Source organism: Amblyomma americanum, chromosome 4 (assembly GCF_052857255.1).
Source record: "Amblyomma americanum isolate KBUSLIRL-KWMA chromosome 4, ASM5285725v1, whole genome shotgun sequence".
Lineage (NCBI taxonomy): Eukaryota > Metazoa > Arthropoda > Arachnida > Ixodida > Ixodidae > Amblyomma > Amblyomma americanum.
This window is the reverse complement of record NC_135500.1, coordinates 135,824,734-135,848,945: the sequence shown is the minus strand read 5'-3', so window position 1 is coordinate 135,848,945 and position 24,212 is coordinate 135,824,734. Positions and strand designations below refer to the sequence as shown.

The 24,212-nt window shown below is 43.9% G+C and overlaps 1 protein-coding gene across 4 annotated transcripts; it reads left to right on the top strand.

Annotated features, from left to right (window-relative positions):
* The first annotated feature begins 21 nt into the window (after window positions 1–21).
* Serinc (serine incorporator TMS1) lies at window positions 22–24,212 on the top strand. Of its 4 annotated transcripts, none has more exons than XM_077661760.1 (12): window positions 22–161; window positions 3,097–3,261; window positions 5,302–5,462; window positions 6,969–7,051; window positions 7,750–7,887; window positions 11,596–11,672; window positions 14,462–14,558; window positions 16,073–16,159; window positions 18,074–18,256; window positions 20,118–20,144; window positions 21,232–21,370; window positions 23,392–24,212. In XM_077661760.1, the coding sequence occupies exons 1-12, from the start codon at window positions 126–128 to the stop codon at window positions 23,528–23,530; spliced, it is 1,332 nt and encodes a 443-aa protein (XP_077517886.1). In that variant the 5' UTR covers window positions 22–125; the 3' UTR covers window positions 23,531–24,212. The 4 variants fall into 4 exon arrangements, with proteins under 4 accessions (XP_077517886.1, XP_077517887.1, XP_077517888.1 ...); XM_077661761.1 differs by having other exon boundaries at window positions 11,596–11,676; window positions 14,466–14,558; window positions 23,392–23,741; XM_077661762.1 differs by lacking the exon at window positions 20,118–20,144.

The following is a 24,212-nucleotide window of genomic DNA, read 5'->3' as shown; positions in this document are numbered from 1 at the left end:
AAACTTGACGTTCGATCATGTGACTTTGTGTTGCTTGTGTGCAGCTGGCGGTTGTGTGATTTTCGGTTGGAGCTAAAACAGTTTCAGTTTAAAGTTATTTCGTTGAGCTACCGTCACATACTGCCATGGGAGCGTTTATGAGCCTTTTTTCAGTCGGTTCGGTGAGTACGGCTGTTTTAAACGCTAGCAACTTTGCGTGAATCTTTATTGACAGCCTATGGGCCATGTTAGGCATGTGTCGTTCACTTGACAACCTCGGCTTGTGGAGTACGGTTTAACCGAGCCCCATTGTTTCTTTGTGAGCGGACATTGCGTTAGCGATCAAGGCTTCCTGAGCCTACATTTTGGCTCTTTTATTCGCAACATGCAGCTTCGATTGCTGTCTCGTGTTTCTCGTAATGGACTTCTCTAGTTTGCGAAGTTCAGTGAAACAGAGTACCTACTTGGCTCCCATAGTTTAAGCTGGTTGTGCTCTGGGAAGTTTTACTTCTTGTTTCTGTGGATGAGTCATGACGCGTCACGCCGAATTTCCGCTCTTGGGTAGACGTAGGAAGTGAACTCTACTGCTTTAAGATAAGGAAATGTAGCTCTGATCTATTGCATTATGCCTTGCAAAGCCAACGGAGTCATGGGCGACCTGCTCAGAAACGCTCGCCATCGCGCTTGAAATGAACGGCGATTGTCCCAGTGTTCAATGGTTTGGCATACTTGTCATTAACGCACGAAATAACGTAGTCACGGGGCATATTGCGTACTCATATCGCTGGCATGCCCATATTGCTTTCGCAGCCCTGCAGATGGTCTTCCGCTTTAAGCCATTTTGTACCCATGTGTAAGGTTTCTGAATTCAACAACTTCCGCCTCGTGGCTTGTTAGAGCTTGTTTTGCATTAGTGGGTCTGCTTCTTGAGGGTGAAATTTTGCTCCAAACTGTCTAAACTGAAAGGAAAAAACTGGTGAACGGATAACCCGTTTCGTGGCAGGAAAGCATGGAGAGTGGCAGTATAATTCAGGGATTTGTGAGGTGAGGTAAAAACCATGGTGAATTCCTGTATTAGGCAGCTAGCTGCAATGGGCCCTGTGCGGGGCTTCTTGCATTGGTCAATGTCTCGTAAGGCTGCCGAAGAGTATGAATACATGCCACAGCTTCACAGGATATGCCGTCCTCTGACACCTCTGCAGTGTGTGCATGTCTTGTGAAGCAGTAAATGCAAAATCCATATGTAGTAACTTGGTTTCAAGGACAGTAGTAGTGCATAAACGCAACTGTGCAGATTTACTGTTGGGCACAAAAGTCTCCAGGACACGCGAATAACAATCTGGGCATATTTCAGTGATATTTGCTGATGATCACTGATTTTCACTAGCACACACCTTAGGAACGAAGTGTAAATTTCACCTCTACAATTGTGGTTTCAAACAAGTGGCCAATAACAAGGATACATGCTTTGGTTGCCACTCATGCCATGGCAACTTTTGCCCCCAAGTTACATGCAAACCACCAAGGTACCAGCACTGTATTCTGAACGCTCTTAAGTGTTTGAAGCTTGAGTGGCGTATGTGGCCTTTGTTTTCTTTGCAGTACATATTTTGCATATTCTAGACGGTTCTGACTCGTGTGGTGCTTTGCCATTTGCTTGATATGGTGGGTTCCTGTGTCTATATGGACTAGCTGTGCACTTCAGCTTATGTTGCATCATGTAGCAACACAGCAAAAACACTAAAACAGCTTCCAAATACTTTTTTTTTTCTCTTCTTCCTTGTTTCATTTGTGGCTAGAACTGTTGTTTGAATATTGAGTCCCTGGTGTGGCGCTTCCTCGATTCTTGCTCTTCAACGACATACCAGATATTCGTGGCATGAAGAATACAGGGTTTGGAACAGTGATGGCTGGATGAGCCTTCCTGTTTTGTCATCTTGTTTCTCACATCACAGCATTTACTGCTGTACCACTGTTAATTCTCATGGGGCCATTTGTACTATATGCACTGCTGTAATCTCTTGTCTCCTGATTTTTCTGAGACTATGGTCCCTGTAAGGTAGTGCTAAAGTCTTGAGCATCCTGCTATTGACAAATGTCATGTAGTGCCACAATCACTCAAATAAGTTAAGTCCAACAAATTCCTTACTCCGAGAGTGTCCCTATGTTTCCACTTCAAGATGAGCTGCCTCTAAGTGTATCTGTAGTGGTGCTCTTTTTGTACTCCCCTAGCCAACACTGGGGAAGGAGTAATGCTAGCAGCTACAGGTTGGGAATTGTTTACTTCCTATGAAAATGAATCAGTGCAAAACAAGATGCATGCATTGAAGACAGTCAGCAAGGTGCACACAGTCCATGTCCACTTTCTTCTATTCTGTCTGCATCCTGTTCTATTCACATTTTATTTCATCAATACTGCCAGCCTTCAAGGAAGGCTGTAGGCAGGAGTGGGTGGTAGAATGAAGAAAATGAACAAGAAAAATAAAAAAAATGCAAAGCAAGAAATACACTGAGTATAGATAAAATAGGTCGCATTTAACATAATCTCATATATCTTAAATATATCTTAGAGGGCAATATCTAGATTGTCCGACAGGCTGTTTCCTTATTCCTCCTGGCTGTGTTAAGATAGTGTTCAGATAGCTGTGTTCAGATAATGTCTGGCTCCATCAAAATTCGGTTTTTGTTGAAAATTAATCTCGTGGCTCTTTCTGGCTATGTTGATGTTTGTCTGTTCAGCATCAAAAGCCTCATTTCTTGATGGGAAAACTAGATGGTAGCGTTTTCTCATCGCTCATTTTGATCTCTTGACAGTCAGACTTAAAAAGACTTCATGTGGTGAATGGCAATGTAGCTTGGTCTCGGGGACCTGCGCACAAAAACTGTCTTGACACAGTGCAGTGCGGTTGCTAAAGCGGCCAGTGGTGGCGACGTTTGTATTTCATCTTTTGACCTTTTCTAGATTGAAAAAGCTCATTTTTCACTCAAAGTAGTGTCTGTTATTAGAATGTGGTAATCTATCAATACAAACCAATGTGCCTTTAAGTTCAAGTATTGCAATTACTTCCATCACTCGGTGGAAAGGAATGACCATGCTTGTTTTCTTCCACTGTGCAGCTGGCCTGCTGCTGCGGCTCGGCTGCATGCAGCCTGTGCTGCTCGGCATGTCCGAGTTGCCGCAACTCCACGTCCTCTCGCATCATGTATGCCTTGATGCTGCTCCTCACTACCGTGGTGGCCTGCATCATGTTGAGCCCCAAGATCGAGCAGCTACTGGAAAAGGTAGCTCTTCCCGCATTCTTTCCCTCGCTGGCTGACTTGACTGTGCTTTTTCTTTTCTGTCGTTGTTTAACGGTGCACCAAAGAGAATTCTGAGCTTGTCTTTTTAACATGGGATCTACGTGCTCTGAGCATTCTTAGAAACTTTGAATTATAGACCTGTGCAGGTGATCGCTCTATTAAATAGGATTAAACGTCCTTGGTACCACCTTTTTTTTTTTTTAATTCTCCTCCGAAAGTAGGAGGAGTCAACCAACACGTGGAGTGGCTTTTGAGTCAGTCGTGTGGTGCTTTGCCATCAGCACAGCGATACGTAAAGCAGAGCCCATGCATATTTTTATTTCAGTGGGGCTAATTTGCGGCTTTGTTGTCTGCGGCTGAAACTATTTATTCACGGAAACCTTAAAAACAAAATAAAAGCGAAAGCTAAGCCGCCACGCGACTGGCTGGAAGGCGCTCCACGCGTTGGTTGACTCCTCGTACTCACTGAGGTCAGTTCAAATTAAAGGCCGGAGCCAGGATGTTTAACCCATTAGGAAAGTCGCTCGCACTGGACAATAATTCGAAGTTTCTAAGAATGCTCGGAGCGTGTAGAATGAGTTCCCAAGGTGAAAAGACGAGCTCAGCATCCTATTTAGTGCACCTGTAAGTGTCTGTGGGTTTGTGTGTTTTGCAGGGTGGGGGTTCTGAGAGAGTTCATCTAAGAGATAGTGAGTGAATGCCCAATCAGGTTGACCACCTGTTCTGCCGTGCTGTTCACAAAACTTTTAGTGGTTGTATGGGGCTGGATAATTTAGCTTCTGGGTTATGACTTTCTGTTGATTGATCGTGATAACGCATGGAAGGTATGACAGGAGTTTATATTGTTGACTAGTAAAATAATTACACTAAGCTATTCTGACCAGCGTGCATTTCTAACAAGAACATGACTGATCATGTGCACTGAAAGCTCATATGGCCCTGTTTTCGAGGCACTGTGCTTCTTAGCGTGGCTCTTTGTCAGTGGGCTTTTCTCTCCCTTTGATTCTTTTGTGTGGCGCTCAAATCATTTGTGTTAGTTCTCTGTCTGTGTGTACAAAACAAAAGGTTTATACGAAGTCTTGGGTGTGTTGTTTATTGGCATTGCCATTAGTCATCATTAATTGTACACATGTAGTTGCTAGCAGGGCATATTCATTTAATCTGGATGGTAAGAGCTACTGAGATGTGTAATGCTGAAATTGTTAGCATGTATTCCTAGTGTTCAGAATCAGCATGCTGAACTTGTATTGATAGATTGGTGTGGAAGGGTGTGAATCACGTGCATCCAGTGAGGTTTATACACATTTTGTCTCGATTACTTTTGGTTATGGCCTTGCGGGTGCTTGGGGAGTTCTTTATTGCTCTTCAAAATTTTGCATAAACTCATTTTTAAAACTTCGTTGTATACTTGTTTGGACTGGGATATTGCTCATTGGTTGGTGTAGCAGATGTGGTCATCAATTGCTGCAGTAATGCAGCACAGGCAACCTAGCCTAATTTTATTCTCGTGAACATTATTATGACACTTACTGCAGCAAGAACTTGTGATGGAGCTATACAGATATGATTGTTCATCATGAAAGGTTTGCACATGTGTGCAACATACCAAGCCATGCATGAGTGTTTTCATAAAATTTGAAATTGTGTCATATGTAATCAAGTGATAATATTGAAGTTATAATTCATGCAAGCATGCTACCTTCCAGCTGGTGCTTTTCTTGGAGAACTACTCCATGGGCTGTCACTTGCTATCCTAAATTGCACTTCCTAGTTTCGTGAACTGGAAATTCGGGCTACCACTAGCTATTGTAAATCGCACTTCCTGGTGTTGCGTACTGGAAATTAAGAGAAGGAATTTAAGAGAGCTCATGATCCATTTGTTATGCTTACACACCTCTGGGCTTTGTGAACGTTTTTGAACCTCTACATTGTAGACTTTGGACTTTGTGTGTGGCAGCTATTTGATCCATGGTGCGTAGCCTTGTCCGTTAAGAAGTAATACCCTGTACTGGTTACCCGCAGGTCCCACAACTCTGTGAAAGTACAGATGCCTGCAAGAATGCGGTTGGATACCTAGCGGTGTACAGGTTGCATTTTGCACTGACACTCTTCTTCATTGCCTTCTCCATGATGATGATTGGTGTGAAGTCATCGAAAGATCCAAGAAGTGGCATACAGAACGGGTATGATGCGACTGGTTTCAGCTGCTGCACTTTGCAACTTTAATGTGTGTCAACAACAAAAATTTATGGGATGTTGTAACCACAAGAGTGCAGAATTTTATCACAAAGTGTGCATCCTGCAATAGAAAACTTCTGTATGCGGCTGTGTCTGTGCTGTATTCAATTTCAGGTGGCATAGCAGGTAATGAGAAAATATGTGTGGATATCCGAAAAGCATGCGCCTTCTATAAGCCGAAAAGCTTGTGCCATCTTATGCTACGATGGGTTGAATGTGAGAGGCGAGGAACGTAGTCATATTGGTGTGCAGTTGTGATGCCTACTTCAGGAAGGGGTAATAAAATTGTTGAAACCCAAGCCAATGAGATATGCAGCAATGTGTATTGTAAATATAGATTATATTTTCATGGCTTCAACCACTGAGCATGAAAGTAGCTCAGTGGTCAGATTCTTTCCCAATACCTCAGTGCATGTTAGTGAAGAGTAGGAATTGCTGGTTGAAAGTGTGCAACTTGCTCTGCATGTAAATATTGCAGAATAGTGTTTGCTCTTCCTTCTTCAGATGACATCTGGTAACAGTGAAAGCTCCCAAAACTCCCAAAACTCTAGTTCAGTTATCACATGCCATTGTTTGCTGGGTAGTCTTCTTGCGGAACAAAGGACACGGAAAAAATTTTGTAGGTTTTCTTCAAACTAAAGATGGCTTTTGTTCTTTGATGCTGAGTGTTCCCTGGTATATTATTGATTTACACCATAGTGTTCTGGGCAAATGAAACACGTAAGGTCGTCTCTTTGATGGAGCTGTCATTCAAGTGAAATCCAGTTTAATGATTACTATTTAGCCTTCATCAACCAAAACTGTACCCGCTTTTGCATCCTCAATTGCATTGTTCTATTTGCCTGCTCATAACAGGATATGCTTGCTTGAACTCATTGCTATTAGCAGCGCTGTTAGAGTTACAGCGTGTGCATAGCATTGAGTGTGACAACACTTAGAAGCATGTTTGCCTGTTCTGTGTTGTTGGTTGCACTGACGAGGAAAGCTGAGCGGCACTGTGCTGCGTAGCTGGCTGTGCCTCCAGTTCGAATTCGTGGTGCCCTCTGTGTGCAGCATAGCAAAGCAGAACATGTACTAACCGCCAATGCACAGATTCATGGCATCCTCTAAGCGCAATGGCATGAACTAGCGCTTGCAGTTTTTGCCACGCTGTGAGCCGATCGGTTGCGCCTGGTCACGCTAAGATTGACATTGTGGAATATGGAATATATTATACAGCAAATAAAAATGAATAAAGATATATTCACCACTTTTGCTTTGCTGTCATAGAATGTCTTGCACCTATGTAACTGTTGGCCATTTTTTTATGTTTTAGTCGTTAATGGGCATGTGTGCTAAGCTAGCTTTCTTTCAATATTGGACAGTAATGGTTGAGAAAAACAGCTTAAAATGTGACATTTTGTTGCCTGGCCATTTGTGGCTTACCGTTTTTGTTTCTTGTTATTCTGCAGATTCTGGGCTCTAAAATATCTAGTACTGATTGGGGCCATGGTTGGTGCATTCTTCATACCTGATGGTGCAACATTCGGCCAAGGTGAGTAAAAAGTGACTTGCGCGCACGCCCCTTTTCATTTTTCAGAAAATATACTGTGCAGTAGCGCTTGTGTCGATGATGGCACCGAGCTGTTTCTTTTTGTGTAGTGGCCCATTGACACGGCGTTCACACCGCAACGACAACGAAAAGAAATATGCAAGCAGTTGTCCACCACTAGTGGTTGAATGCCGGTGTGTGCAGTTGCTAGCTCCTTGCTCTAGTTGTGGTAAAGTATGTAATGGAGGCTAAGTGCTTGTCTTTTGCCTTCAGTGCATGTACAGATGAATGCTGGTGTCATAACCTTGAGTGTTACATGTTGGCGGCAGCACCTGCCAATGATTACCACAAAAAATTATGCAGCTAATGACAGGTAATCTTTATGAGTATAGGCGGCAGACAGTATTGCATCCTGTTTTTCAAGAAACACAGGATAGTGTATTTTAAAATTATTACTACCAATTTTTTTTCTATACATGAGTGCCCCCTGATTTGCCTCTTCGTTTTTGCCTCTCTCAGAGAGCGCGGATATCTGTGAATGTACAGATACACTGTGGGGATGGGCAGTGACAAGGTTGCAGATTTTTTTTAGAAATTTTTACCATTTGCAATTGCTTTTGTTTATTTTGCATTGGAATTTGATCCTCCGTGCAAGTCGACTAGTGCACAGTGCAGTTTTGGTTTTTCCCCTTGTCTTTTAGTGTGGATGTACTTTGGCATGGTTGGAGGCTTCCTGTTCATCCTGATCCAGCTGATCCTGATCATAGACTTCGCCCACAGCTGGGCCAACAGCTGGGTTGAGAAATTTGAGGAGACCCAGTCCAAGGGATGGTACTGCGGTGAGTCTGTTTTGTGACCACGCTTCTGTAGATGTACCGTATTTACGCGCATAATTAGCGCACTTTTTATTCAGAAATTAGGGCTCCAAGAAGGGGGGTGCGCAAATTACGCGGGGATTTCGCGAGCGCGACTGAAAAAAACTCCACAAAGGTCATAACGCGCAATATAGGTATAGTGTATGTTGCTGCGTATTTGTCAGCATCCGGACCTTCACCCCACGCTGGCTGCCCCCAGAAAAAAGTTCACTCTAAATGAAAAGCCCCCCCCCTTGCAGGATGGCATGAAGGTGCATGCATGAAGCTGAATAAGACGCTAACACAGCGTCATCACTTGCAGCCCAGCCAATTGTTCAGTAGTTCCGGATTCCGTAAGTTTGCTTTCGCAACTTCGCCCGGGATAGCAAGCGTGAATCAATAAATCAATTATCACACCACACAATTCTTTAACAGCAGAGTGGCTTGTTGGGCGAGTTGGTTTACCATATTGAAAATATGGTAAACGTCCCTTTCACTACTATCAAAGGAAAAGGCATTTTTGCAAAAGGGAAGGTAGGACTGGACATGTGACGTGACAGTTTGTCGATTTTTTATCATCCGGGTGTTACCATCTTCCATTTTTATCAGCTGCTGATGTGTATAAAGAGCAGTGTTTCCCGAATAAAAAATTCAGTTGTAAGTCCAGCGCTGTGTGTGTGTGTCTTTATCTTTCAGTCCGTGTCTTTTGAGCGCAGGTATATTTTCAATTTTCTTTAACAGTACCGTGCGAGCGTCGACCAAACTGCTTGTCGGCGCCTTATCACGGCGCGGAGCTTGCGAAGCCAGCGAGAATAGCCACGTGCACACAAGTTTGCCGACACAACGATTGTCGTTTATGGGCAAACTTGTGTGCACGCGGTTATTCTCACTGGCTTCGCCGCTCCGCGCCGTGATAGGCGCTGACAAGCAGTTTGAAACTTGCCGTATAGTTGTGATATCCTATCGCAAGACACGACCGAACAACCAAACACAAGCCGTCAGAGCCACCAAGAAAAGCGTAGCCGGCAGTCGAGTCACATGCATCAGCCAAACAAACAGCAGTGTTGGCTCTTCTATCAGCTGCCGATCCTCCCCGGAAGCGCTGCTGGCCGTTCCGAGTGGCGATGCCGCTGGTGCCGCCGCGATTGTAACAGCGGCCTCGTGACACCACCATGAACGCCCAGTGCACAAAAGATTCAAAAAGCCTTCCGAACAAACACGCGGAATAGCCGAGTGCTACTGGGTAGAGCCATAGGGTAGAGCCCGCACGCGTGATGGTGGTCTAGCGCAGCGCGGTGCATAAAATATGCAAGTAAAAAATGTTTTTTTGTAAACTTGGGTGATAATTTAAGGGTGCACTAATTATGCGCGTAAATATGGTAGCTGCAATCGAACCCAATTCTGGGCTGAGCTGTCATGGCGATTCTGTAGTGTTTCCATTCTGTGCTTATACTTTTGTGTTTTTTGTTGCTGGCAGAAGCTGCACCACAGCTCTGGTATTACTGGACGAGATATACATGGAGCAGGCAGAATTAGAGAATTTCGAGATACACAGCATTTAGCCAGTGAGGCAGTCCTTCGGTGCCTGCTTTCAGTTTTCATTTCAAGGTGCACTTTCCATTTTGTTGATGCTATTCAGTCTGGACTTCTTTATTAATATAGGGAAAACTGGTTTAATTAAAATTTTTTGTTCCCTGTATTTTCGGAGTTCTGATATGTTTTGAAGCTTGTTTAATGAATGCAGCCAGGACTTCACCTCACAAGAACAATCTCAGTGCAATCTACCCAGTCAATACCTGACTGCAGTTTTTGCCCCGTAATAATGTGGACCCTTTTAACAGACCCCAAAAGCAGCCTGGCGAACAGTTTGAACAATACTTTCAATTATTTATTTTCTTTTTGAAACCACGCAGTTCTTTGTTTTTTCTATGTGATGTCCATACACAGATGCTCATAACACTAATAATTATAGATGCTCATAACTTCTTAACAATCATACTCCATAATGAGTATTGGTCAGTGTTGTAGGCATTACAAAAAAAAAGAACAAAATATGTTACTCGTTACACTAAACAAAAAGGAGCACGTTACCGCCCTACGTTAGCTACAAAAAGAAAGGTAACGCGTTACCGTTAACAAAATAAAGTACCGCATGTTACTTTGCCATTACTCCATGGTCATAAATTTTAATCAGTGTGTCTTCGCTGCAAGAACTCACGATGACAATCTTATAAAGCTCATATTTCACATAAAACTTCTAGCCCAAACAACGATTTTACATCCTGATTTAACGAAAATACTTAGCAGAAACGTGCAGGAGCTTAGCAATGTTATAGTGGCCTAGAGTTGCCTTTAGAGTTACACAGGATGGCGTCTAACTCAGTGGCACATGGTAAAGCCATTTACTGACCGTGACATTAAACACATAATGACAGGTCATCATCACTTGTAACTTCACAAAGAAAACATCACTGAACTTAACAAATTTACAGTAGTTCTGAAAAATGTGATGTTCCAAAATGCTGGGCATGCTTCCACTCTGTAAAGAGTTGTGCTTGTGAGTGGTTTGGGAAGGGGAGGCAGGTGAAGGCAAGTGTGTGATGGGTGCGTTGTCAAGGGCAGGTGTTTTCTGGCATGCAACAAAGGTCGTCGAGAGCAGCTGTACATTTTGCTTATTTGCAATGTCACTATAGGCGCTTTTTTTTTTTTCTGAAGAAGGGCCGGAAGGAGGGACAGTTGGAATAAAAAGTAACTAGTAACGTTACACCTCACGTTACCAAAAAATGTTAACGTAAGTTTGATACCCGGTACAGTTCTGGAATGGTAACGAGTACTGTACTAAGTTACCGAAAAAAGCAATGCGTTACCGCCAACACTGGTATTGGTATTTTGCTTTATCTTCAGATCTGTTATTGCTTGTGCACATTATTCTATACTTCGTTTCAACGTTTGGTGGATCAGGGAATGTATATGTGTTTGCCACCCCCCTGTGGCTCGTCCTAAAGGTATTCATGAAAGAAAAAAAAAGTGCATGTAAGTATGGCCACTTTTAGGAAGGCTGTAGCCGAGGTGTGCCACATGGCGAGGAAAGTACAGTGCATCATTTACAGGACACTAAGGTGAAATGTTGAAGAAAAACATTGGCAACTTGGAGAGCGACAGTACTGTTTTGACTCCAGCTAGAATGAGGGGATAGCTGCAGATATCTGACAGGCTAAAAAGAAGAAACGATAAATTAATGCAGTCTACTGTGTGTGCAGCTAAAATTTCTTTTTTGTTTGCGTGCTTACGTTGCTGCTTATATCTGTGCACGGAAGTTTTCTATTCCATACATTATGTACTGTGCAGTATTCTATGGCTTTTTTTTTTTTTCCCTTCATGTCAAGAGGTGCTTTTGTATTTAACACTGCGAGGTTGTGTGTTTGTCTTGCTTGCTGAATGCCAGAAGCCTGCCGAAAAACATGAGGAAGCCGCTTCAAGCTGACATTGTGCCTGCTGCAGAGTCTGTTCCAAAATGCTGATGGCTATTTCCACCATTGATTAAGCCACTAGAAGGGGTGTGTCTTGTGCATTTTGGTTAAGCACGTGAACAGCTGTACCTCCGCTTCTTGTTTCTTGTGGCAAAACTCATGCACATTGGTTTTGCACGTGTGGTACTTTTGTGTAATTAACCTTGCTTTTACGTTTCTGCAGCCCTGCTGACATTCACCATGCTTCACTATGCCCTCGCCATTGCTGGGGTGGTCTTGTTCTACATCTTCTACACACAGGCAAGTGAAGCACACTCTAGCCTCGCATCTCTGGCACATTCAATGAGCACGTATACAGGGTATTAGAACCTGTTATATTACATATTTTGCAAACTCTGCTAATCTCTGTGGATATGTATTTGCCATCACATTGCTTTCATTGAAAGCACAACAAGGTGAATGTAATTCAGAAGTTGTCTTTAGTGAAGGTTGTTGTGCATCCATTGGGAATCAAAAAGTACCTGGTTGAAGTTCTGAATGAGCAGATAATATTGGCCTACATTTTAAAAACGGCCCTAGACATGATAATTCTTGTTTTCTTACATTAGACGATAGGTAGATTTTGGAACAAGAAAAAAAAAATGAGTGATTCGAAGTGCATTATCTGAGCCTGGACTCCGCGTGCAACACTTCTAAACCAGCTAAGCTAAGCTAAGTTGTTGCAAGAAACCGAGGTAAGGGGGCATCGTATATGTGGGTTTAAGTTTTGGCGGCTTTTAATTGCATCCAGCCAGCACTTCGCAACATGAGTTTTAAAGATAGTCGCACTAGTTTGGGTTGTTGCAGCCTCGAAGTTGTCCGACAGAAGTTGCTTGGCTTTCTACACATGGCGATATTGAAGATCTTAGGACTTGATTATCTGGTCGTCTGTGACTGCATTTTATTTGGCTGCATGACTGCTGTTCGCTCACTGTTCTTGCAGCAAAGTACTACAGTAAAAACTCATTCGAACTCGGTTAATTCGAACTTACGGTTAATTCGAACTCATGCCCGGGTCCCAGCACAGCAGGCACAGTGGGGGAAAACGCCTGATAATTCGAACAAGTTGGCATCCGTTATCGTTAATTCAATCTAGGAGCTCCTGGCTGACAGCGCTCCTCGTAGGTAAAAGTTGACCCATAGCGAGTACAATGCGCTGCAAATCTACTAGGGGTGTAAAACAAAATGGGAAAGAAAAAAAGCCGAGTGCATGAAGGTGGTGGAGCCCGTGCTCCGGTGCATGCCGAAGCAGGTTTTTGCTGCCGGAGCACTCGCCCACGCCGCCGATGCTTCGGCGCAAGCCGTTCCTGGTTTTCGGTGTGCCGTGGTAGCTGGGTCGCGATCACGTGGTGTACACAATGCGGTATGGCGGTTCGTGTGCCGGTGTCATGCTTTTTGTTGGTGCCATGGGCTAAGTGGACAGCAGTGTGGAGACGTTGGAGCCCTTGAATGACACCAATATAAATGAGGCAGCATGCTGTCAGCAGACGCCACAGGGCTCACAGGTGGTGAGCATAGCTGACAGTGATGAGTCCGACTGCGGCGACGAGCCTATGCCACCGCCAAGTGCGTGTAGTGCATGTGAAGTAGCGTCGGCGCTCGATGTTGCAGCACGCTACTTCTTTTCGAGTGAGAACTCGGACATTGCACTGGAGCTCTTCGGCAAGCTGCAAACGATGCTGATGGAGTCTCAGCAGAAGATACGCAAGCAAATGAACATCACTGATTACTTTTAATTTTGACAACCCTTTCCCGTAAATAAATATGTTTTTGAACATAAATGGCGTCCTATATTCCAACACTAAAGCTTGCTGCTCACGCGAATGCATTCCAGTACTTGTTTCTGGCGCGCAACTGGCTGATCAGTTTATTTCATTTGCCATTTGGACCGCATGAATTTAGTTCTCAGAATCGCCCGCCACAAACGTGTAGTAGCGCCTAGCTCGCAATAACAAGTCTAGATGTGACTGCTTCGGATTCTGCCGCGCGGAGGGGCGCAATGACCGCTCATTCTAGCGCCCATTCGATAATTCGAACTTTACTTAATTCGGACTATTTTCCAGTCCCCTTTGAGTTCAAATTAACGAGCTTTTACTATATATTTACTTGCATAATTTTCGCACTTTTTTTTTTCCTAAAAATGAATTCGGAGCGAGCAGATTACGCGGAGATTCCGCAAACACGTCCTAAAAAGCTCTACAGAGGTCATTGTGCGGAATGTGTGTGGTATATTGGTGCATATAAGTTGACCCTGCAACCCGTGCCCCTCAATGGCCAAAAAAAAAAAAAGTTTACTCCAAATATAAGTCAACCCGTACCCCCTTCCCCCTCAGCCCGTTCCCGCCTTCGCCCCAGGCCTACGTTATGTATCTCCCCGCGTGATGGCATGAGGACGCGAGGAACGATACAAACACAAAGGCAGCAGTCAGAGGCAAATGGAGATACAAGGCGATAAAACGGTGCCCTCGCATGCGGCCCGGTTGAGTAGCAGCGAACAGAATAGCTAGTGGTTTGGTAGTTCCGGATTATGGTGATATGCACGCTTCAGAGGTTACCGCAAGCTTGCTCTCGCAGTCGTTCATATGGAAAAGCAACTGCTGATGCGAGCAAAGTGGGTAAACGGCGCTCAGTTGACTTTTTCTTACCGGAAGCAATTTAAAAACAAATCACCGACTTTTCTCGACACCACTCACTCGCCTTTCGCAGCCGCACGTGGTGATGCGGCTGTGCCAATCTTCCCAAGCCTGACCCACGTGCATGCTGGTGTGCTTGCGCAGCAGGGAGCGCAAAATATTCGAGTAAAAGTTTTTTTTCAAAAATCCGGGTAAAAAGTTTGGGGTGCGCAAATTATGCACAGGCACAAATTACGTGAGTAACTGTGGTTGGCATTGTTTGTTATGCAGGGACTGGGCAGGAAAAAACAGAACACAGTGCTGGAAGCACAGTGGTCTTCTTGGCACACTAAATAGGCTGTCATACATTAGACATTGTGCTACCAACTGAGTGCTGAAACAGTGTTCATTCATTGCATGTCTCTTGCAACTCTGCAGGGAGAAGGCTGCACACTTCAGAAATTCTTCATCAGCTTCAACTTGATTATCTGTGTCATCCTGTCTGTGGTTTCAATCCTGCCTAAAGTCCAGGAAAGTAAGTCAGCATTATTTGTTTAATGCACTTTTGCTGTATTGTGCCGGTTGTGGAAATTTATCAGAGCTACATGAACAAAGCAGAACTGCCATTAATCTTACTGTTCATGCAATGTGCTAACTGAAATTTTATTTCTTTTGTTTTCTCCTTAAGAGCCCAAAAGGTGCCCTAAAGAGGATTTTGAGTTTGTCTTTTTATCGCGGGAACTCGATCTACACATTCCAAGCATTCATAAAAATTTCGTATTATTATCCTGCGTAATTGCATTAAACGTCCTGGCTCCTGCCTTTTGTTTGCTTGAACTCACTGCGCAGACTAGGAGGTACCATGGCGAAAAGCACGTTTGGAGGGCTTTTCAGCCAGTTGCATGGTGGCTTACCGTTCTGCCATTGGCGAAGTAATATGCGGAGTGATCTTCGAAAATGTGCGGCTTGTTGATCAGACTAGGTATTTTCAGCCAGAACAGACGGTCGGGCACATCACCCCTGCAGCAGCAGACGAGGAGAAAACATAGTCCGCTTGCTTAGGGTTTGTTGTTTTGGTGATATGTTCTCTGAACCACAAATATGTAGCGGTTTTATCTAACTGTTGCTTACATCGTGTCCAAAAAGAGTAATTATAGTATTTTCATTCGCCATCGCAGAGTGATAAGGTTGTGTCTTGCAAGAGAAAATAGTCCACGCATACTTTTGTTTCCGTGGGCTTGACTTGTGGCTGTGTTGTCTGCAACTGAACTATTCATGGAAACCCTGAAAACGAGATAGTGAAAACGAATTTTTACTGAACGCTCTTTAGTGCACCTTTGGCGAGGAGAGGGGAGGCAGATTAACATGTTTAGCATTTCTTGAACATGCTAGAAAAAGGAAACAGCCAAATACAATACAAAAGGAGCAAAAATTACAGCAAAATGCAAAAATAGGGGAAACAGTATTAACAAGAAAAATGTGTTCTGAGAAAATATTAGCAGGGTAGTACTACATTCTAGCGTTTGACAGGGTATGCCACATTTGGCTGTTTGCATCGTTTCATTTGTGTAGATAAGCCTTTTGTTCATGCTGCAAGTCCTGTAACTTGTGGCGCCACCATAATGTCGCCAGTTCTGTCTTGGGGTAAATACCTATCTAGTCAGGCAATAATACTGTGTTGATGTTAGCCTAAAGGAGAGAGATCTCTTGATTGGCATGCTTGTTCTTCTGCAAGGTGGAGCATTGCGCACTTTCACACTTGCATTAAGGTGTAATCAAACTGTCTTCGTCTGTATGCTTGAACCCTAGTTGCCTGCCTGGTATATTCATGTTTGCATGGTTCTCCAGTTGAAGCACACAATGTGCAAAAATGTTTTATTTACAAAAGTGACCAAAGCTGAGAGGAAGTTTACATGGGCTTTATGTTGTAACCTGTACTGAATTTGTTTAGGTGAAGTGGTGGTGTAATTCATTAGCAAACTAGGTCCTGGGAATTTCATCCGTGAATATGAGATGAGCACCTTGGTGTCACCTTTTCTCCCACTGTAGCTCAGCCTTCGTCTGGCTTGCTTCAGTCCTCTGCTGTCACCTTGTACATCATGTACCTCACCTGGTCTGCCATGAACAACTCCACAAGTGAGTCTCTGGCTGATAGCCCAGTCTCTGATATGTGGCATGTTGTCTGGGTGATGTTTTGCCAGAACTGTGATTGTGTTCGTGAGTTGTACGCATTTTTTTTTTTTACTTAAAGGGTACAATTCTAAGGAGTAGTGGCTTGAAAACTTCATTGTTTGTTATTCTTTACACTTAAAATGACAGAATTGCTGTTAGTAGAGATGGAACTTGACATGAAATATCTGAGCATTGCACTGCAGGTTTTTACACCCACAGCCACGAGGGCCACTGTTCCCGTTTCTGCAGTGTTGGTTTCGTCGTCATTACTCACTATGTGCGGTGCCTCACTTCGATTGGTCAGAATGAAGTGAAGCCACGCATCATGTTACGACAATGCCATCATGTCGATTTGTCAGGATGCCAATCACTGACTTGTCCAGACACAAAGACTTTACTCGTGATGTAATTGTAATCCATACAGATGGACCTACCCATATCCATATGGAGCAATATGGATGGATGGATAAGCTGCCCTTCATGTCCGTGCATGTTTAGTACTCACAAATGCTACTACTAAACAGCCGACTGGCATCGCCATTTCACCTTACACCAGCTGTTGCTAAAATTTGCACTGCACGTAGATGTCAGGTGAAATTTTTTTACAGGTATATAGTGTTTTATCAGCTACTGTTTCTGTGGAGTAGTTATGGTTTCTTTGAGTTCAGCATCTAGTGTGATGTTATGCCGTGTAAATGAACACTGTGAAGTGTTGGTAACGAAAAGCAGCAACTTCTCTATGCATATTGGCGACGACTGTCTATGCTAGGTATGTGTGTGTAGTTTTTTCTGCTGTTGCGAAGTTGTGCATCCATGTGCATAATCGTCTACTTCCAATGGAGATTTGAAACTGTGACAATAGTTGGGAGCAGTTGTGGAGTTGCTGACTGCATTACTAGGTATGTCACAGTAACAGGAGAAATATCATCAGAGTGTGCAAAGTTCATTGCATTGATGCAGCTATGTTTAGATGTCATGCAGCTGTTGATGCAACGCTTGGCTTGAGAGCTTTAAACCACCTTCAGGAGAAGAGAATTCCCCTTGCTAGTGTAATTACAGTGCACTGCCGTGAGTTTGGAACTGAAATTTGAATCTAAAGCTGCTGAGGCAAAATGGAGCTACTGCTAAAGAGCCCTGCCTTCAAATAAAGGGTTGGCGCATTTTGTGACCTGCCGTATAGTAACCACATTGGCCACATGATTATGCGCGACAATTCTTAGCAAAGTGTCACATTTCGGCCATGGGATGGCATTAAGCAGTTGGAAGTGACAGAAACCTTTTGGAAATGAGTGATGTATTCGTGTAATTTAGTTAGCCTAGTCATGTGCACACTTGTGCTTTGTGGCATCCTTGTCCCCGCTCTAGGTTGTTGCCATGTCAGTGATGCTCAGTCCTTTAATGTCATTCCCGACCCTAGCCATGCTCATACAACCAGAAGGAATCTAAGGCAGTGCAAAGCGTATTTTGTTTTCCCGCTGTGTTTTTTTATTCCCTGGTTGCAAATGCTGAGCCAAATAAATGACCGAAAAGTGTCATTGCTGTAAGGAAAGTGTGCTTTGATGTGTTTTGTGTGCTAAATATTTTTTTTAAAGGGCTGTTTGGTTTCTTATGAATTGTAAGACCTTATCCCTGCTTGTATTTATCCACAAGGGAAAAAGCACATTTTCAAGGCATGGTGATGTGATCTTCGCATCAGAACACTGGAGGGCGTTTTATGATACACGAGTATGTGTTGGATTTACTTCAGATTTAAGACTTATGCACCTCCATCTAGTGCATTTAAGGAAAGCCTTCAGTTTGTTTCTTGATTTGGCATTCTGTAATGTGCACCTGCACATTGATGAGTGTGCCTCTCCTTCTTGCATTCCCCCGTCCCAGGCAAGCAGTGCAAGCCGTCACTGGGCTTGACCCAAGAGGGCAGCAAGTTTGACACGCAGAGTATCGTTGGCCTGGTGGTGTGGTTCGTGTGCGTCCTCTACTCGAGCATCCGCACCTCGTCCAACTCGCAAGTCGGCAAGCTGACCATGTCCGAAAAGATCCTCGTCAAGGAGACCGGAACAAGTACGTGGAGCACCTGCTTTTGCTTGCTACCTTTACCTTTACTACCTTTACCAGGTGCTGCGTATTTTGCTTCACAATGCAGTGCTGGCTGTAGAGCTCCCTCTCTCCCGTTTGTCATATTGCAGTTAACAAAGCGCTACAGCATGAAATTTGCTACTTTTGCCGTGGTTCAGCAGGTACTCATCAGCATGATGTACTATAGCTGTTCGCCAAAGAATTATTTTCATATCCTCGTTTAAATGTGAGAAGTTTCAGTATAGTTCTTAGTGCTTTACTCCTGGCTGCGCACTGCCTAATGTAAGTTCAGAAGACAAGTTCTTTCTGTAGTTGCCTATGCACTTGCTAATGTGGCTTGGTGCCTTTGGTCTTTAGCTGCTGAGCCCAAGGCCACGGGATCAAGTCCTGGCTGCAATGGTGGCGTTTTGCAATGCAGAAACGCCCATGTGCTGTGCAATGTCAGTGACCTTAAAGAACCTCGCGTGGTTGAAATTAATAATCCGAAGCCCTCCACAACGGCATCCCGCGTGCAGCTTTAGGATGGTAAACCGCTATACATCACATACCGCATTGTTGCCTATGTTGCTTAGACTGCCTTAGACTCTTTGCACATTGGCTAGAAAGGGTTTCGCTTACTCAGCTTTGCTTTGCTTTTTTACAAGGTAAGTACAACAAAATACAGCGATAAAACGTGTTGTGGAAAGGCAGTCACATACACAGTAAGCTAAGACAAACTCGTTAAGCTGAAATCTGGTAACCTGAAAAGTTTGGGGGCCTCCATATAGCAGTTATTCACAGATGCAGTGCAAAAGATACCTGGTTAACGCACACTCTAGCAGTGCCATGTGATGGACTAGCACCCCGCAGGAGCAAGTTGCCAGTAGGTCCTTGCGGCTCTGTTGTGTTGTTTCATGTGACTGATTTAAAAAAAAAAAAAAGCAGATAGCCTACTCAAGTTTATACATGTAGGCTTTCTAAGAAAGTCTGAAAAGAGCAGGGATAAACTGCAGCAACAATTTTTTTTTTTAACACGAACTACAAGCATCTTTACCTAATAGTATCAGACAGGTGTCGTGTGTCACGAAAGTGCAGTTGGCATAGAATAGGCTAAATAAAACCCGCAACTGAACGGTTCTTACAGAACTGCTGAAAATGTTTGTTGGGAATGCTTAATGAATGTTTTCTGGCAAAATCCTCAGTTATGCTTATTTCATCACCTTTATGCTTTCATAGAACCCAAAGTTTCAGTCAGTTGTGAAATTGTTGATATGCTGAATTATTTCACTAGATTCTGTCAGCATTATTTTTTTTGCAAAGGCTAGCTGCTTACCAAGCTGGATTTGAGAAACAGAAAACAGGTGTAGGCCACAGGCTAGTTGCAGAAAGTTTTTCTGGGGTTTTTCTGCCTCATTTTCTCGAGAGAGAGTGCATGAGCCTGAATGTATACAGCTGAGTACAGAACAGGACACAAGTAGACAGGGTTCCAGTGGGACCCTGTGGTGGTTCAGTGGAAGCAGTGGCAACAGCACGAGTGCAACCCTCTCTGTACCTGTGATAAAAAGAGGCATGTGGCAGTTTTAAGAGGATGTGACAGTTTCGTGTGTAACTGGGGTCCCAAAAGTGCAAGCATTACAAGCGTAGTTGGCTGTGTTTCCCTTCTTTCAAGTTGCTCTTTGAGGGCTTCCCCTAAGAGAAAGAGTGTAAGGGAGGGAGGCAGCTCTATTGGTTTTGCCCCTCATTTTTTTTTTTCTTTTTCAAGGGGGTGTAGTAGTATGTAGTCACATTGGACACCTGCACGTCACCTCACTGATGTCTTGTTCTCCACCTTCTTCTTCTCTTTTTTACCTCTCCTACACTTGGGCAGAGTCCACAGCACTTGTGGGGAATGAAGGTAAAGCCCGTGTTCATTCACTAGCCGAAACTTGTGCGTCTGCCTTCCTGTCTTCATCTTTCTCTTACCAGCCTCACTTGCACGGGGGAAGCACTGCATTACTCTTGTTCGAGCTGGTCCCCAGAATTCTTTTTACACTGAAAGCCGTTATAGCTTTGGTTCACCCATTTATGTAGCCCTGCGTTCTACCGTGGAATTTATAGCGTCAGCTGCAAGACCTTTATTACGAAGGGTAGACGCTTGGGCTTGTTGGTTCATATTTCAAGGGTAAAAGCGTAGCGCAAAAGGGACAAGGACTCAGAAAGGCAGACACAGAGACAGAGGACTCTCTTCCCGAGTCCTCGTCTTTTGTGTGCTACACTTTTAACCTTAATTACTTATCAAATTGATTTAACTTAATCTGTGGAAATTAATTTAAGCAAATTTAAATAAATTCGGTTGCCACCTGCCACGGTTGGCTGGTGGAAAAGTGGAAAGGGAAATCTTCCTCTCCACATTTATGGGGAGAGGGAAATGAGAGAGGGTGGGAGGCGACAGATGGCCAGATCAGATTTCGCTGAGTCGCACGAGCACGGCTAGGCTTTCTCTTATGGCTGATGATTTCATGGCCAAATACAGGGCTAAATGTTCAAACCAAAGCTGTAACAGCTTTCGCTGATTAGTGTGCTAAGCCAGTAAGCTTAGCTCTCCAAATTTTTTGTTGAAGGAGAGGGGTGCTTTGTTGCTTTCGCTTTCATTCCTTTATTTGTTATTATTAACATGAGAGGCAAGTGCATGCTTTTAGTTTCTAGGCTCTGCAACCAAGCTGTGCCATCGTCCTGTTCCACATACTGTGCAGCAATTATACGAAACAGCATAACTCTTACTTCATTTGTTTTCCGTGCAAAATGAGCTGAGTCAGATACCATTGCTTGCATGATTAGTTTTATTTTCGTGCTGTGGTTCTTGGTTATTAACTGTAAACACTTGTAATTTTCGGTCACTTCACTTCTCTTTTTTTCTGCGCTTCAAAGTGTCGGCGTTTTTGGCACTGTGCTTTGTCCTCGTAGTGTTGCATTGTTTAGAGAGACATATTGCCTTGGCACAGATGAGAGTGCTGGCGGTGATGCCGAGGCCAAGGTGTGGGACAATGAAGATGAAGGGGTGGCCTACAGCTGGTCATTCTTCCACTTCATGTTTGCTCTGTCATCGCTCTACGTCATGATGACTCTGACCAACTGGTTCCAGTGAGTTGTTCCTCCATTTTGAACATGCGTCTTTCTGGTTCCTTTTTTTTTTTTTGTCCTGCTTCTAAAAGCGACTTTGGATATTTCTATGAAGCTATCATAAGGTTACCGCACCACTCTTTGGTGTTAGTGATTCACCTGAAGAGTCTGAACTTTTAAAAATATTGAAGATGCTTTGAATGCAAAGATACTTGTAATGTGGATGAAACTGGGCTAGATGCAACATGCCGTTCTTTTTCACAAATGATCACAACTACTTGTTGGCACAAAGGCGACAGTGATGGGTCCGTATTCCGGGTTTGTGTCATAATAAAAAGGGTCATAATCTGCTGCAGCGGCCGAACCTGATTGGTCGAAACACCGCTAGTGGATGTGGTGGTTCGGATGCAGCGAAAAGGGTCGAAGAAATCGGGCGGTGACGTCAGACACATAGCGTACGCTCCTCTAGCAGCAGATGCTCAAGGACAGCCAACATGGCGGCGCGCTCTGAAGCGGAGCCTCTCGCTTCGAAGTGAACTCTTCGGTGTTACTGCGTTTTTTGGCACGTGAACTGGCTATAAACAGGGTACAGGACTTTTGCTTAGTCTTATCTTGCATATAACAAATTGGATGAACGATACACTTGGCCTGTTTTCTGTTTCACTGGACGATTCAGTAGCTTCTAGGCCTAACGAGCACTAGTTTGTTGTAGAAATTGTTCTCTTCATTGAAACCGGATAGCGCCACTATCACCGTAGTTATTCCGTCTGTGTATGCTGAATGATGTAACATAAAGCATAATGACCTGCAAAATACTTGCGTTTACTGCGCGCAAACGTGCATTTCCTATTATAGAACTCTCTATTAGCTTTTGAAGCGTCCTGCATCATGATTGTGCGTAATGTCTGCCAGCGTGAAACTGCTCATGCGCACGAATGGTGAGTCGTCAGCGACTCGCTGCTACACCGACACTTTTGACATGCCAGAGGTGGTTTTTCGGCGTCCCTTACGGCTCTCGATAGCCGCGGTGGTGCGGCTTTACCTTGAGCTCGCGAGTTAGCTTCCAAGTTAGTTTTCAGGTGTCAGTGTGGGCATGTCTGCGCTTCGCACCATGGCGAATCCATGAGTAGTTTGTCTGCGAAGTCTCCCAACGCAATTATGAAGAGAAACAAAGCAAGATTTTTTTATCTCATCCTTTTTATTTATTTGCTGCAGAAAAATTAAAAACTTCACAGCGGCATCTCGCGGTTTTTGCAAGGTATGGAAAACGTAAATTACCGTCTGCACAACCGTCCGATGACAACGCCAACTTACGTTCAGTGATGTTGCGGACAGCAATTCGTCACAGCGTCTTGGTTCAGCACGGCAAGAAGCGCGCATTGTGCAGTGAGTGAGTGCATGCCACAAATTTTCCTATTCGTTCCCTTTTAGCCTCAAGATAAATGTAAAGCGCCCTGTTAAACGAATGAGCTAGCTGCCTTTTATTTACCACAGACGATCGACGGCTGTAGCGGCCACCTTCTGTCACTGAAAAGACGTGCATATTGCGTACAATATTTTCTCCTTTAAGTACACCCCCAGCCTTTACAGTGCAGAAGAGAGTATCTGAACTATTGTTTCTATTTGTCGAAGTCCATTGGGCAAATAAAACAGTTTTCATATTGCCCCTTTACAGTGGAATCCGATGGGCAACTAAACTTGTGGCTGAATGTTTCTTCTCTCGAATTGGTAGTGTTTCATGTGTCAGAAAAGAGCAAAAGCGCCATTGGACGCTTCCTTGCGGCAACCGCAACACGCCGACATCCTGCCGCCGCTCACAGTCGCAACTGAACCGACATCCGCTTCCGGCGTTTTGACCAATCAGGTGCGGCCGCTGCGGTAGATTATGACTCTTTTTTTTTATGACGCAGACTAGGAATGCGGCCCATGGTCTCAGTTCTTGCTGTAATATGGTAAAACATCAATGTAGCAAACATTGATATTGCAAATTATTGACTGCTCTCAAATTCCTCATGCCAATTGTGGCTCTGGTGGTGTTTCAGGCCAAGTGATGATCCCAAGAACCTGATTGAGAACAATGCCTCCATGTGGGTCAAGATGGCGTCTAGCTGGATGTGCTCTGCACTCTACCTGTGGACCCTGGTGGCACCACTGGCCCTCCCGGACAGGGACTTCAGCTAGATGAATGCAGCTAGTTGAATGCAGTCACCCGACTGGTTGCTTGCAGAGATTTTGCAGTTGAGTCACATGTGTCAGAGGAGAGAGATCCTACCTACCCCTGTGTTGTAGAATAGTTGTTGTTCTTGTTGTCTTGTTTTGAAACATTGAGAATTTGTGCTTATATATGTGTGCACATAGAGTTTCTTTGAGAGTAAACCTGTCACACACACGTTTTGGTGTCTCGCTACTTAAAAACTGTGTGCTGCCTGCACCTTCGCCCACGGGTTCCCTGTACATAAAGCTTTGTGTGTTACCACTACCACAGTGTGTCAAAGAAAGCTGAAGAACAAGTGGCAGTAGGTTCCTCATTTATATAGTATTATTGTGACTGGATGTACATTATCAAAACTGTACCTGTCTCTCTGGAAAATGAATTTTCCTGTTTTTATTTGTACTTATTTTTATTTTCAACCGGCCATCATGTAAATGTATGTTCATCTTTGAAAAAAAAAATACAGAATACAAGTTTTGAGGATGGATTCTATTGGAGTTGCTGACAAAAGCAAGGTTTAGGTACTTGAGTCTCCAAGGCTTGCTTTGATCAAAGTGATCCTGCCACTCTAAATTAAAAAAAAAAATTGTTACCTTTAGTCCTCAATAAAGCCAGCTGACACGCCTGTGTCTCTTGTGCGGTTGTGTGAAA

Coding starts and splice junctions, on each gene's coding strand:
- Serinc (XM_077661760.1), top strand. CDS start 126: ATGGGAGCGTTTATGAGCCTTTTTTCAGTCGGTTCG. Junction 11,673..14,461: donor TCTACATCTTCTACACACAG/GCAAGTGAAGCA, acceptor GCAACTCTGCAG/GGAGAAGGCTGCACACTTCA. Junction 21,371..23,391: donor ACTCTGACCAACTGGTTCCA/GTGAGTTGTTCC, acceptor GTGGTGTTTCAG/GCCAAGTGATGATCCCAAGA.